The sequence below is a fragment of the Primulina tabacum genome, chromosome 2, assembly GCF_025594145.1.
Source record: "Primulina tabacum isolate GXHZ01 chromosome 2, ASM2559414v2, whole genome shotgun sequence".
In the NCBI taxonomy this organism is placed as follows: Eukaryota; Viridiplantae; Streptophyta; class Magnoliopsida; order Lamiales; family Gesneriaceae; genus Primulina; species Primulina tabacum.
The window spans coordinates 35,529,911-35,544,288 of record NC_134551.1 but is presented as its reverse complement, the minus strand read 5'-3'; the positions used below and the strand labels follow the sequence as shown (position 1 = coordinate 35,544,288).

The window sequence follows — 14,378 nt, the reverse complement described above, 5'->3', positions numbered from 1 at the left end:
AGGCAGGGGTTTGTTTCAACCTACCCGTGCAGGCACTGCCTGCACAGGCAATGAACGGCCCGGATCACTCCACATGAATGATCCGGACCCACCTCCCTGTAAAAAAAAAAAAAAATTGGCTCGAAAAAATCCGAGCCGTTGGATCGACCCCTGCAGGCAGTGCCCGCAAGGGTAGGGTCGACATGGGTCCAGGCAGGCAACCCTTATCCCAATCAGATGTTACATTTCATGTGTGTGTGGGGTCAACGTATCTGAATACAAACAATGCCAAATTGACATTGCCATTTTATCAGATAAAAGGAATCATAAGAGCCAATCACTGACCATTTCCCCACATTCATCATCAACAATATGAAAATATAACATGCTAAAAAAAAGACTTACGGTATCTATTCCCATGTTTAAGAAATATATATGATCATAATTAAATTTTGAGATTTACAGGTGATTATAAGATCAAGAAATAATAATAATAACCACCCTATAAAAATAAATAAGAAAAGGGTAAGAATTTAATTTGTGATCTAATTAGATACCATGTTAAAAACACTTTCAAAGCTCGAATTCATGGGATGCGACTGATTAATTTGTACCTATATACTATTAGTTTAATATTATTTAGAAAACAAGAGGGTTGGATTGTAACACATTTGGTAATGCCTCTTTCTATCATATTTTATTACTTACCATTTCAATTTCAAAAATTGACAAATTTTGTTTTTTTAAACAATATGCTACTTCAAATATTAAGAAAAATTAGTTAGATACATGTAAAAACTTATTTTTTTTGAAATGTTTTTCCCACGAATATCCATTTAAATCTATTGCATTTCTTTATCAATTTAAATATTTATCATGTATATAAATTTCATAATATTTATGTATCATCTAGTTAGTCAATTTCTAAACAAGCTTACCCTTATATTTAATTTATATATATATATATATATATATATATATATATATAAACACACACACACACACACACACAAAAACACATACATTAAAATTTTGATTCATAATATTTATGTATCATCTAGTTAGTCAATTTATAAACAAATTTACCCTTATGATTAATTTATATATATACACACACACATTAAAATTTTGATTTATTTTAACAAATCTAAATCCAGAACTTTTTCTACATCAACTAAGTAAAACAACCAAAAATTTAAAATTTTGCCATTATTTTTTTTGTTGTATACAAATAAAATATAAAATAATAAATAGTTTATCTCAAGTTTCAGTAGGGAGGTACATAGAATTTTAGTCAACTTGGGTTTTTTATACAAAATCATAAAAGATATAGAGGTGTGTGTGTGTGTGTGTGTGTGTGTGTGTTGATTGAGTTTTACTTGAGATCTCATGCAATGATGTGAAGCATGTACACACATGAAGAACGAGAAACAGCATATACCACTGGGAATAAGAGGTCACAATAGCAGGATTTTACATATATACACGGACAAGTTATTCAAATATGTACCATATATCGAGTACTACGTTTGATGATGATCATCCCAAGTCCTGACTCCTATTTTAATTCTTGCGTTGACTAAAAATTTCAAAAATAAAACCTAAGAAACCACAAATTTTTCTTGCATGCAAGCACTTATTTTGTTTCCACCTCCCAATCCAAGTACTGAAGAGGAAATCTCTCTGTCGTTCCTTCTCTATGGGTATATATATATATATATTTGCAGCTTTACCTTTCATAAGTTAGCAAGTTGACAGAAAACTTTGTTCTCCAATGGGCACCTCTATAGCGTCGAGTTAGTAACCTATATGACCGCCGGAATACTGTTAAGAGACTGCAGATGCAAAGGGGCTATCTGGGAGATTCAGTCCTTGGGCGCTGCATGAATGAAAAACATAATATGATCATTAAATATACAATGTACTCGTATAAATAATGAATGAGGGCGCGAATCTTCCCAACCTATCATGTTCACTGCAAATATTGACTGGATACTTGATATTATCATCGCTAGTTGAGCCAGTACTGTTCAGAACATCAAGCAGATAATTGTAGCATTCTGTAGAGGGGAAGTACTTGTGGTGCTGATCTGCAAAAGTTTGGCGAGTAAATTCTAATGTGAAATGATATGCTTTGCAGTAACATGACTTGTATATCAAGTTAGACACGAGGCTAAAAACCTTCTGGGAATTTTGGTTTATTTGTTGAATAACTCAACTGAGCTTGGTTGGCCATAGGCTTGTGAGAAAACTGAAGTTGTGAGAGTCGCATTGTCTCATGTTCAAGGGCATGTTCATGTTCTTCCATTAGCTGCTTCCTAAATAACCTTGAAGATTCCCATCCTGTCAACGAAAATCCATGAGCAAATCGTTTGAATTTCGATCCGGTACTGTACACTTATCGAGTGAATGGATGATCAAAAAAACAAAATGGTTTATCCATCAACAAAAGGTTTATCTCAAGATTATCTATCACAAATATCTTACTCGCTTGAAGTTCAGGGTCATAATCTATAGGGCGTGAGTGGTGATGGAACAGAGGGTCAAATTTGTCTATGTATTTCCTGCAATGATAATTAAACCTGAAGTGAGTTGGTAAATTTCCGAGATTTTGTAGCCGACAGATCATGTAAAGCAAAATATTAACAAACGATTAAAGAAGCAGATAGTCTGCATACCTCTCAACAAGCTTCGATTTTTCTCGATATGGTTTCACAAGGACACGAGCTCCACAGACATAATGTGGATTTCCCTTGGACAATATTAGCATAACCGTTTCCACATTTGAAAATGTCACAAAACCAAACATCCTTTTCTGCTGACAAGGAATCCTAACATCTTGAACAGGACCAAAGGTTCTAAAAAATTGAAACCAACTGACCATTAATTATATTTCAAATTACCAGTCAAAGACTATATACATCAAATTGCAGAATTTTAGATGCATTACTTAAAGTAACTCGAAACATCTTCCTCGGTGAAGGTGCTCTCAGCAGGAAACGTCATATAAATCTGTCGAGAACCAGAGACGATCTGGCCAGGGTCATGTCTAGGATCCATATATTTTGGAGCATCTTCTGCCAGAACAACAGCATGCTGTCCATGAGGCCTAAAACAAATCAAAGAAACCTAATATTAGTTTCTAGCATGAGGCAAATGCCAACTCATCAACAGAAATGATAACCGAATTGTACCTATCAATCACCCGAATACTATTCTTCAGCCGTGTGAGAAGTTTAGTTAGACTATAACCAGCTTTACCGTGTCTTTGGCTTTCAGTTAGATACCCTTCAGCTTGTAGAGTTTTTCCATAGTTCTCATAGTACATCATTGGCAGGGAAGCTATCGAAACAGGGTTGCCGTTCCGGGATCTCAGAAGTTCTGCAATTTCCAATTCAAGTTTCTCAAGCGACCCTGGTGAGAAAACTTGATCTTCACCAGGAACTTCATAAGGACTCGGACCAAACATATGCATATAGGTCTCGGGGAAAGACTCATCATGGACATACCTACAACTACTGCCATGTTTGCAAAATCCTTTGTTGAAATAATGACAAGTCTTAACCGGATAGTCCATAATACTATGAGAATTTCTACTACCTCTAATACTCAGATTGCCGAATGCACCTTCAGGACAATAGTAATCATGTAAAAAACTTGACATTCTTGTTCTTGCCTTGGCAACAGTTTCCGGGGCTTCCTCCAAACCTAACAACTGGTTTTGTAAACCATATTCTTCAGGTATGGAAACCGGGTATGGAACAACTTTCATCACCATATTGCGGATTGGCAGTTGCTCAGAAGCTAACTGAGGATCCCAACACCTTCGAAACGGAGCCGAAAATGGGTGCGGTGTAGGAGGCGAGAAAGCACTGAATTGAACATGAGAATCCGAAAAAGTGTTTGGACTCATAGTTGGAGAAATTGGGGGTGAAATTAGTGGTGCTGAGGCTATATGAAGTGCATTTTTTGCCGTATTTATTAAGTTGTGGATTAAGGTATCTGGTCCTAAAGCTAACCGGATCATTTCTTGATCAGGGAGGTCCTGCAAGTATACGTATCCAATGATTTTCCTAGCAACATGCTCTGGTTCCAACTTCAAGATTCTGTCGTGGACAACCTTTGCAGCTTCTGATGAATCCATAACGCATCTAATCATTGCACACCAAAAAGAAAAAGAAAAAGAAAAAAAATCAGTAAAAAAATAAACAATTTTCAAACAAGTAAATCGAGAAACAAGCAGTGCTTTCCTAACCAAAAATAGCGTAAGCACACATCAAAGATTGGGTTTTTTCGTTTAATTTCTTCTGTATTTGCTTTAGTCATATGATGTCATGTCTTGAAATTCTACAGTAACCATGAAAGGAGAAAAAGAACCAGAAGTTCATTAATCCAAAACCAGTAAATAACTGCAAATCAGATCTTCAACCACAAATCACATGCACACAAAAAAAGTAATCCAAAACAGGTTTCCCGTAGAGGAAATGCATTAAATTAAATCTCCATGTATTACGTTAGAACAATATAATTAGATTAAATAAAAAAACCCAACTAAATCTCTACGCAGTCTCCGCAAACAGAAACCAAATTTTTTTATGGAAAAATAACACCACAGATTATCATGTTACCACTACTCACTACTCTCAATTCAAAATCAAATATCCCAAATCACAAAGAAACCCTTCAGGAGGACTTTAATGAAAGAAAAAACTCAAACAAAAACAAGAGTTTACACCATAAACAAATAACACACAGAATTTAGAAGTGGTGACATGCAAATCCACCAAAACAAAAATTAATCTTGACATATAAAAACACACTTTTGGACACAACCCATGAGTGAAACATGGTCAACTATGGATAAATACAAGAATATTAGAACCAAGAATCCAACCCACCACTTGGAAACGTGAAAAATAGCTAGGTCACAAAAGAAGAAAAGATGATTCCATCTCCATCCCCAGTTCAAGAAAAACCTTGTTGTCTCTCTGTCCAAACATTTCTTTTTTCATACACTCTTTCCAACTCCATATGCAGAAACTTCACCCGTATAAAGAAAGAGACACAAAATATTAATCTCACAAAGCAAAATGACAAAATTTGATGCTTTTAAAGAAGCACTGTAGTTCCCCTCAACTCCTCGCTTGAATATTTATTTACTTTAATTTAATTTAATTAATCTCCTTTCATATTATATTAGGGGAAAAAAAAATAGTAAAGGTTGAAAAGGAAAATTCTTTTCAATTTCCAGCTGATGAGTGGTCAATTAATAATTGAGGATTAATGACAGCTCGAACATTGAGTTCCAAAACTACCCTTCTTAAACAAATTAATTCCCACCAGCACTAATTAGGTTGCAAATAAAGAATTCAAATTTCCAGAGTATTGAAATGCGTTTCAATTATTTTAAAACTGTTGTATTGATTTCATTTCAGAAAAGAATTGATGACTATGATTGGATATTTTTTAATCTTTTAAAAGGGCCAAGTCATTTGTATTGATAGTGTCATTTAACATTATTTTTCTTCTCAAAAAAGACATCATCTTACAGGCCCACCACAAATAATAATTGTTACAGCAACAATTATTATAGATTAAAATCTACGCACCTTAATTACGTGAAATAGATATAGGATAAAATATTTGTTTTGGAAAAAAAAAATTATGTAATTGGGTTTCGAATCGAGATCTCCTATAACTTACTATAAACCGTCTTTTATGACAAGAAACATACGAAGGATACATTTAATTAAAGCTATAATAATTAGTAAAAGATGAAAAATGGGATGAAATAATAAGGTAGGGGGGGCATGATGGTAAAATGAGTGATGCCGTTTCAAAGGGCAACAAGGTAGGGGAAAAGCAGTTTCCTGTTTTCCAATCAGTTTTAATTTTAACTTAAGTTTAGGAGGGAAATATATTTAAAAAATTGGGGGGTGAAAAAGGAAACGAGGTGAAGGGTAAAGTTGTTGTCAACAAAATAGTGCACTTCTGTCGCAGTTAAAATCTGTCCTATCCATTGGGCTTCGCTTTTTGCCGTTACGGAATATCAGTCTTTGACTATTTACTTTGTGTACGACTGGGTTGTGTATCTGATTCGGTGATTCATTCTCACTTTGAGTTGGACTAAAATCCAAATATTATTTTCAATTTTATATTCAAGTATTGAATGATAATTAATTTAAAAAAAAAATTATTTGAGACTGTTTCACGGTTCAATTTCATAAGATGAATATCTGATTCGATTCATAAAAAATTAATATTTTTAATATTAAAAATATTACTTTCATTTTAATTATGACTTGTCTCGCGAAATTATATCTACGAGACTCTGTGGTTAGATTCGTTATCAGATTAATCATTGAAGCTCGTGATAAGATTCAAAATCTATTGACACATAGGAATACCGAACTTGTAATTTCGTTTTAGTTACTTTTTGGATCGCGAAACTTCAAAAGGGCAAAGGTGGGAAATTCTCTGGAAATATATATTTTAACTATAAATTTTTTTATTTAGTCATAAAAAATTTCTAAGAATAACAAAAAAATTATATTTTCAGTGGCAAATTTATGGTGTCTCGGTAAGAGATTATGTTGCATTTAGGTACGTTTAAATTACTTAACTCAAAATTATGGATTTCAAATCAATAATATGAAATTAATTTGACTTGTCCGGAAGAATTTAATTTAGAGGAAAAATTTGAGTTAGAGAAAGTTTTGAAAATTGTATTTCAAATTGTACAAAGATGAATGTCACTTGAAGTCAGCCAATATTATTAATGAAAATGTTCTTAATCTGTGAGACGGGTCAACCCTACGGATATTCATGATAAAAAATAATACTCTTAGCATAAAAAGTAATATTTTTTCATGGATTACCCAAAAAAGAGATCCGTCTCACTAAATACGACCCGTGAGACCGTCTCACATAAAGTTTTTGCCTTTGAGAAATAATTTGATGAATAAATTTCAAATATCCCTCATTTCGGATACATTTGAAATTCATTCTAATTATTATATAAAATGTTTGACTTGACATATTTGAAATTTAATTAAATTTGTCACTTAAGCAAGTCAAAAGTTTGCAATACATCATTTCAAATCTATCCATCCATCCAAACATAGGTTTCATTTGATTTGAGGATTTGGATTCAACATAATATTCGAACAATGATTTGAAATGGCTCCATACTAAGATAAATTTAAAAGTCGTCATTGTCAAAAAATAACTAGTTGATGGCTTTTTGAATGGATTTGCTCAATTAATATATCAGTCTGAATACAGCCTAAAATTAAATTTCAAATTCAGTCTCTATCAACTTAATTGAACTAATTTTATAATTTTACTTTGACAAAAGAATTCTTTTTCTTTCTTGTCGTTTACAGATAGATGCATGTAAATTTATTCTTCAGTTGTTTGTTTTAGTTGCTACACATATGCTTGGAATTCCAGTCAGTCTTCCGTTATATGATACTTATAAATTAAATTTTCATTATATATGTAAGATTTTGCATGTACCTGTATTTCTGTGCTACAAATTATTTATTTATTTTTCTTTGGAGTAATGTACATTTTTGTGCAAAAGCTTTTATATAATTAATTTTTAGAACATGAAGATTTAGCCATTTATATTACAGAAGTATCGATCCGATGCCCTCAACCCTAATATAGTAATAGATATATAAGTGATTTAACATAGTAACAAATTTTACATTCAATAATAAAATTTGCAGAATGATTATATATATACACACACACACACACACACACACACACTAATCGGTCTTGCACACACAACCAACGGCGAAAGCATTCTGCTGGGCCGACACTAACATTGAGATACAAAAGATAGAGGTGCGAATGAGATTAGATACTCCAATAGTCCTAGTCGTAAGCGATGGATACTATGCGCTGTGCATATCGACTCATGCAGTGCTATAGCTAACACGTTAATTATCCTGTCTGAGGAGTACATTCACAAGAATGATCCATAAACCACTTTAATACACAACTTTAGCATAATGAAATCCTCTTATTCAACTTGTATTATGTATAATAATGTCATATTTACTTGCCAAAACAATAACCCATTATATCATTCATATTTTACGTAACAAGAAAGCATACAAATAGAGCAGCGAATTTATTTCGGTTTCATCATCTCCTTAAATAATGCTTAGTTTTTCTTTCCAAAAAGTTGCATTTTTATCACAAGTTAAAAACTCCTCTAAGATCGATACTCTAATATAACGTTTTATGCGTATATTTAACATGTATTTTAGTTAAAATCTATATTCTTAAGCCATATATTTCATCTAATGTATATTCAAGGTGATTCTTGATTTAAACACAGCCTCCATTCTCAAAATAGCATTGTGCAATACCACCATTTTTTCACACACGTTTTAGCTGGATTGGATGATTATTCACTTTCTTTTTCAGTTTTTAAATGGGAATCACGGAGGATGTATTTGTGTTGGGGCCAAAACCTTATCCAAACAGGATTAGATTAATTGGGTGGTGGGATTGGACAGAGAGCAACCTGCTTCTTTTTACATTACATCCAACAACAAAAATAACAACCAACTTTGTCGCCTCCCTATATTACATTCATATTTTTTTCCGCATAATCAGAACTATTAACAAAATGTTTGGCTGCATGGTTCGCAATCGCGGTCGAACAGAGATCGTTACGAAGGTCACCGTTACAGTTCTCATGACATTTCGCAGAACAATCATGGCGTGAATATTTTTTAAAAATTAATATAAATTGAAAATTTTGGAAAAATATTTAAAAATATGTAAATCAAAATAAATATCATTTAAATAGATTATTTGATTAAAACAATATAGTAAATGTATTTTTTAATTTTATTCATATCTTATTTGATACTCACGAGAAATTTAGGGTCCGCTTCCAACAAGTGTCACTAGTCCAGACGCAGATAATGGGCCCATCCATGGGGTATCATCAGTCTCCCCCTCCCGGGTCGAACTGAATCGCAGGTTTGAAGTTCGATTAATTGTGTTGTCCTCGATTTCCGGGGCGTGAGTTTTGCATTTTCTTATTGCCGCTCGTCAGTCTCCAAAACATTGGAAACAAATCAAGTCGCAATCCTGCTTTGCAGGGAAAGATTTGATTTGGGCTTCCTCTCTGCTCTGGTAACCTCCTTACTTCATTCTCAATTCTCCCATACAGAATTTCCACAGCAATTCATTCATCAGCTCTCTCCGCCTACGCTTCACCTGCGTGTTAACCCTAACGCCGATTCATCATCACCTCACCGTCACTGTCGTGCACAACCTATCCACCGCCTCGCTCGAGCCGCCGCCCGAGCTTCGCCAAGCCAACGTCGCCCAAGCGCGCAGCCACCGCCCGGCGCTTCGCCCCAGCCAACACATCACCCTTGCCCAAGCCATCACCCTACATCGCCCGAGCCACCGCCCCAAGCCTGGCCCAAGAGCCTCGCCTCGCCCAGACAGCGCCGAGCCACGCCCCCCGGCCCCTCCTTCTCCTCGCCTCGCCCGCCCTGCCTGCTCGCCGGAGCGCCGCTCGCCCCGCGCCTGCCTCGCGCTCCCCCGACAGCCAGCTCGCCCTGCCCGAGCGCCTCGCCCACGCCCCGGCGCCCCACGCTCGCCACGCCTGACGCTCGCCCGACAGCTAGCTCGCCCTGCCCGAGCGCCTCGCCCACGCCCCCGCGCCCCACGCTCGCCAAGCCTCACGCTCGCCCGAGCGCAGCTCGCCCCCGCGCTTGCCACGCGCTCGCCCGACAGCCAGCTCGCCCCTCGCCCACGCCCCTCGCTAGCCACGCCTCACGCTCGCCCGAGCGCAGCTCGCCCCCGCGCTTGCCCCGCGCTCGCCCGACAGCCAGCTCGCCCCTCGCCCGAGTGCTCACGCTCGCCTGGCACCCCTCGCCCAGCACGAGCGCCCCTGCCTCGCACACCCAGCCCGCACTCTCGCCTTGCACAGTGCCTTGCACTGTCCCTTCGCCCGTATCCCTTGGTTCCTGAAGAGCTTTTGGGGGCACCCACGACCTGACCAGGCAGGTCGATCCCCGCGACCTGACTGGGCAGGTCAATCCCCGTAATTTTCGCAGCAGCAAACATATTTCGTTATTGACAAACCAAATAAATTTTTCTCCTCCGCAACTCTGCTCCTCTGCAAGGCAATGCCTTAGCAGGAAAATAAAATTTATCCACCTTCACCCTCTAAATCCTCTGCTAGGCGACGCCTAAACAGGAAAATAAAAATTCTTCACCCTCACCCTCTAACTCCTCTATTAGGCGACGCCATAGCAGGAAAATAACATTTTTCTCCTCCCAAACTCCGATCCTCTGTTAGGCGATGCCTTAGTAGGAAAATAAAATTTTCCACCTCCTCAACTCTGCTGCTCTTCTAGGCGATGCCTTAGCAGGAAAAAAAAATTTTTCTCCTCCCCACATCTGCTCCTCTTCTATGCGATGCCTTAGCAGGAAAATAAAGATTTCACTTCGTCACCCTCTGACTCCTCTACTAGACGATGCCTTAGCAGGAAAATAAAGATTCTCCACCCTCACCCTCTAACTCCTCTGCTAGGCGACACCTTAGCAGGAAAATAAAATTTTTCTCCTTCTCAGCTCTACTCCTTTGCTAGGCGATGCCTTAGCAGGAAAATAAAGATTTAACTTCGTCACCCTCTGACTCCTCTACTAGGCGATGCCTTAGCAGGAAAATAAAGATTCTCCACCATCACCCTCTAACTCCTCTGCTAGGCGACGCCTTAGCAGGAAAATAAAGATTCTCCACCCTCACCCTCTAAATCCTCTGCTAGGCGACGCCTTAGTAGGAAAATAAAATTTTTCTCCTTCTCAACTCTGCTCCTCTGCTAGGCGACGCCTCAGCAGGAAAAATTTAACTTCTCCCAAACTCTACTCCTTTGCTGGTGTAAGGCCTGGGATTTATTAGTCTTCATTGATGCGATATTCAAAAATATGAGAATGCATGACATGTAAATGAGATGGGGGAAGGAGAGACATGGAAAAAAATTAGAATTTTGAATGAAGGGCAGACCGCACCCTCGGTCCAAGAAAGAGTGCACCCGCGGTTGATGGACAGAGAGTTGGAAATTATTTACAGAAATGACACCGCACCCGCGGTGCATAACTGACCGCACCCGTGGTCGACGTTTATGCAAATGTGGATGGACCGCCGAAGCTTGAGCGCAGCCGCGGTTCATGAACTACCGCACCCGCAGGTCATACATGTTACTTGAAAAATATGACACTTGCCCCTCAACATGCAAGATATATATATGACTTGTACGTCCTTTCTTCATTCTCCAGCTGCAAGGAACGAGAGCAAGGTTCAGAATTCCTCAACTCTCATTATAGCTTAGATTTTGAATTGCGAAAGATCGAGCCACCCGAATTTCGATCCGACTTTGATTCCGTACTCCTCTTGTTACCATCTACAAAAGGATGTAAGTATTTCTACATTTCAACATGTTTTGAAGTTGAGATATTGGAAGAAATCAGATATGATTATTATTAGATGTTCTTGAGATTATAAGCAACGTATATTCGCAACCAGATCAAAGAACGGACATCTCATGATATTGTTATTATTTTTCAGCACATATATGAATGAGATTTTACAGATTTTGAGGTTAAGGAACATATTAGTGATGATTATGAGTTATTGTTATGATTATTGATGTTTGAGATGACCGGTATCGCAAGATTACGCCGTTATGCCGTTGAAATGTACCGAGATTGAATATTGATCCGTATGTGTATTGAATTGAGTTAGAGATTGATAGAATGCATCTTGAATATGTCATTTCAGATTGATATTGACAGATTCGACATTGAGACTTCGACTACGACAGATTGTTCGAAAGGTATAATTCATGTGACTTTGGGGAGATATAACTCAAATGAGATTCAATTTGAGTTTCCCAACAAAAATCACATACTAGAATAGTTGTTTATCTTTTGATATGATTATGATTTGTTTATAGATTTATATTCAAATCTTTTGATATGATTATGCATATATAGAATTATATTCATGCATCTAAGATAGGAGATCATTGGCAGATTTGCTAAACTTCTAGATGTTCGGTGTATCGACGCATAGGAGCAGACTTTCTCCGATTGTAGACATTCGATACAGACATGACCGAAGTCTAGGAATAAGATGTACCGTCACCCCGATTGGGAGGGTAGGTGGCAGACAGTGACGTCTTATTCACACCGGGATCCCTAGAGCTAGAGTCGAGTCGAGTCAAGACATGATTTGATTTGAATTGCATGCTTATATTGATTTGGTTTCATAGACTATGGAACCAATTACTTTTGACTTTACTCATGACAGTATGCTTCATGATTTATATTTTGTATATGTGTGTATATCATGTTTTATACTGGGATTTGTTCTCACCGGAGTTTCCGGCTGTTGTTATGTATGTATGTGTGCATAACAACAGGTGGGGCAGGATCAGGGTCACGACAGAGATGAGAGATCGAGATAGCGTGGTGACTTCGGGCGCAGTAGATTACTAGTGGTTTCTTTTACTAGACATGTACTATATTTTGATTATGGTTGGGATTGAACACTAGTTTGTATATAAGTGTTGAAACAAGACATGTTTGTACTTATGGTTGTTGAAATAAAGTAGAGACATTTTGCTTTATTTATACATTTGATTTCATGTTAAAAGAAAAAATTTTGACCCCCCTGTTCTAACAAAAATTCAATTAATCCCAAAAAGAATGGAGTTAGAGCCCCGGTCCCCACAACAGGTGGTATCAGAGCAGTAGGTTCTGTAGAATGAGATAGAATAGAATGAGCGGGGTAGATCGAGTCTCCTTCCTTGCCTTTGAGGTGCTAGCATGATTTATTGCTTTCCCTATTACATGTTGTATTGTTATCTGAATTGATTTACATCATGTCCTTGTAAAGACTGAATCAGAACCTGATTCTAGATCAGAGGTATATGATCAGAGGAGGGCTGAGACAGATTGTATAGATTGTATACTAATCTGTTTGATAATCAGATTATGCCGCCTAGAAGGATACCACAACCAGCTGCAGGGCAAGTGCCAGAACAGGGTAGTACGTCAGGTACTCAGATGGATGTTACAGCTACACCTATGGAAACCTTATTGAAGAGATTTCAATCATTCCATCCACCTACCTTGAAGGGCACAGAAAATGCAGTGGATTGTGAGAGCTGGTTAGACGATATAGAGATGTTGTTTGAATCTCTGGCTTATACAGACGAACGGAGAGTGAAGTTGATTGGGCATCAATTACACGAAGTGGCAAAAAGTTGGTGGCTTACAACGAAACGAGCCCTGGAGCATAGAGGTATCGATATTACTTGGAAAGTATTTAAAGATGAATTTTATCAACGTTTCTTTCCAGTGTCGTATCGAAAAGACAAAGGGGCCGAATTTGCCAACTTGAGACAGGGGCAGTGGAACATAGAAGAGTATGTTGCCAAGTTTTCTTCTTTGCTCCAATTTGCGCCACACGTGGCAGGAAATGACGAAGCGGTCGCGGACCAGTTCATCAATGGTTTGAACCCGGATATTTTTACTTTGGTGAACACGAGACGACCTAACACCTTTTCTGATGCACTGAACCGAGCAAAAGGAGCAGAGGCTGGCTTGATCAGGCAGCGAGGAGCTTCTTATAGTGCTCAGAGTCAGAGACCGCCGCAGCCTACCGCCCAGTTTCCACCACCTCCTCCTCGATTTGACAGTGGAAGCAGTAGTAGTGGCAAGAAGGATTCTTTGAAAGTTAAGGGTAAGCAGTTTAAGAGATCAGGGAGCAGTTCGTCGAGCTCCAGTGGGTCACGACAGAGAGGTCCTAGCCAGAGTGCAGAGTATACTGGTGTTTATTGCAGTTCTTGTGGTGGCAGGCATGCCACTGAGCAGTGTCAGGGAGTTATGGGCCGATGCAATATTTGTAAACAGCAGGGACACTTTGCCAGAGTCTGTCCACAGAGAGGTGCACAGCAAGCTCAGAGTATTGGGGCGTCTGGTTCAGTATCTCAGCCGGAGCGGCACGTATCATCTGTTCATTCCTTCCAGCCGCCACCTGCACCGTCCCAGTCCCGAGCTAGAGGTAGCCAGACAGTGAGCCAACCTCCCAGACAGCAGGCTCGAGTGTTCGCACTGACAGAGGAGCAGGCCCAGGATGCGCCAGATGATGTGATTGCAGGTAACTGTTTTCTTTGCGGTTATCCTGCATATGTGTTGATAGACACAGGTGCATCCCGTACATTCATTTCTGAAAATTTTGCATTGACATATGCATTGCATGTCGAGTCATTGTCTACTGTAGTGTCTATTTCGTCTCTGTTGGGAAGTGGTCTGATATCTGTGACTTCAGTTAGACATTGTATACGACA

General features: G+C 38.4%; 1 protein-coding gene across 5 annotated transcripts; it reads right to left on the bottom strand.

Annotated features, from left to right (window-relative positions):
• Positions 1 to 1,400: 1,400 nt before the first annotated feature.
• LOC142531729 (zinc finger CCCH domain-containing protein 18-like) lies at positions 1,401 to 5,129 on the bottom strand. 5 transcript variants are annotated; one of them, XM_075637961.1, is made up of 9 exons: positions 4,878 to 5,097; positions 4,235 to 4,326; positions 3,174 to 4,130; positions 2,930 to 3,088; positions 2,658 to 2,837; positions 2,467 to 2,543; positions 2,161 to 2,322; positions 1,943 to 2,069; positions 1,401 to 1,858 (listed from the first exon to the last, which is right to left on the bottom strand). In XM_075637961.1, the coding sequence occupies exons 3-9, from the start codon at positions 4,121 to 4,123 to the stop codon at positions 1,807 to 1,809; spliced, it is 1,707 nt and encodes a 568-aa protein (XP_075494076.1). In that variant the 5' UTR covers positions 4,124 to 4,130; positions 4,235 to 4,326; positions 4,878 to 5,097; the 3' UTR covers positions 1,401 to 1,806. The 5 variants fall into 5 exon arrangements, 4 of the variants coding, with proteins under 4 accessions (XP_075494076.1, XP_075494071.1, XP_075494087.1 ...); XR_012816360.1 differs by lacking the exon at positions 4,235 to 4,326 and having other exon boundaries at positions 2,199 to 2,322; positions 4,878 to 5,129; XM_075637956.1 differs by lacking the exon at positions 4,235 to 4,326 and having other exon boundaries at positions 4,878 to 5,128.
• Positions 5,130 to 14,378: the final 9,249 nt, after the last annotated feature.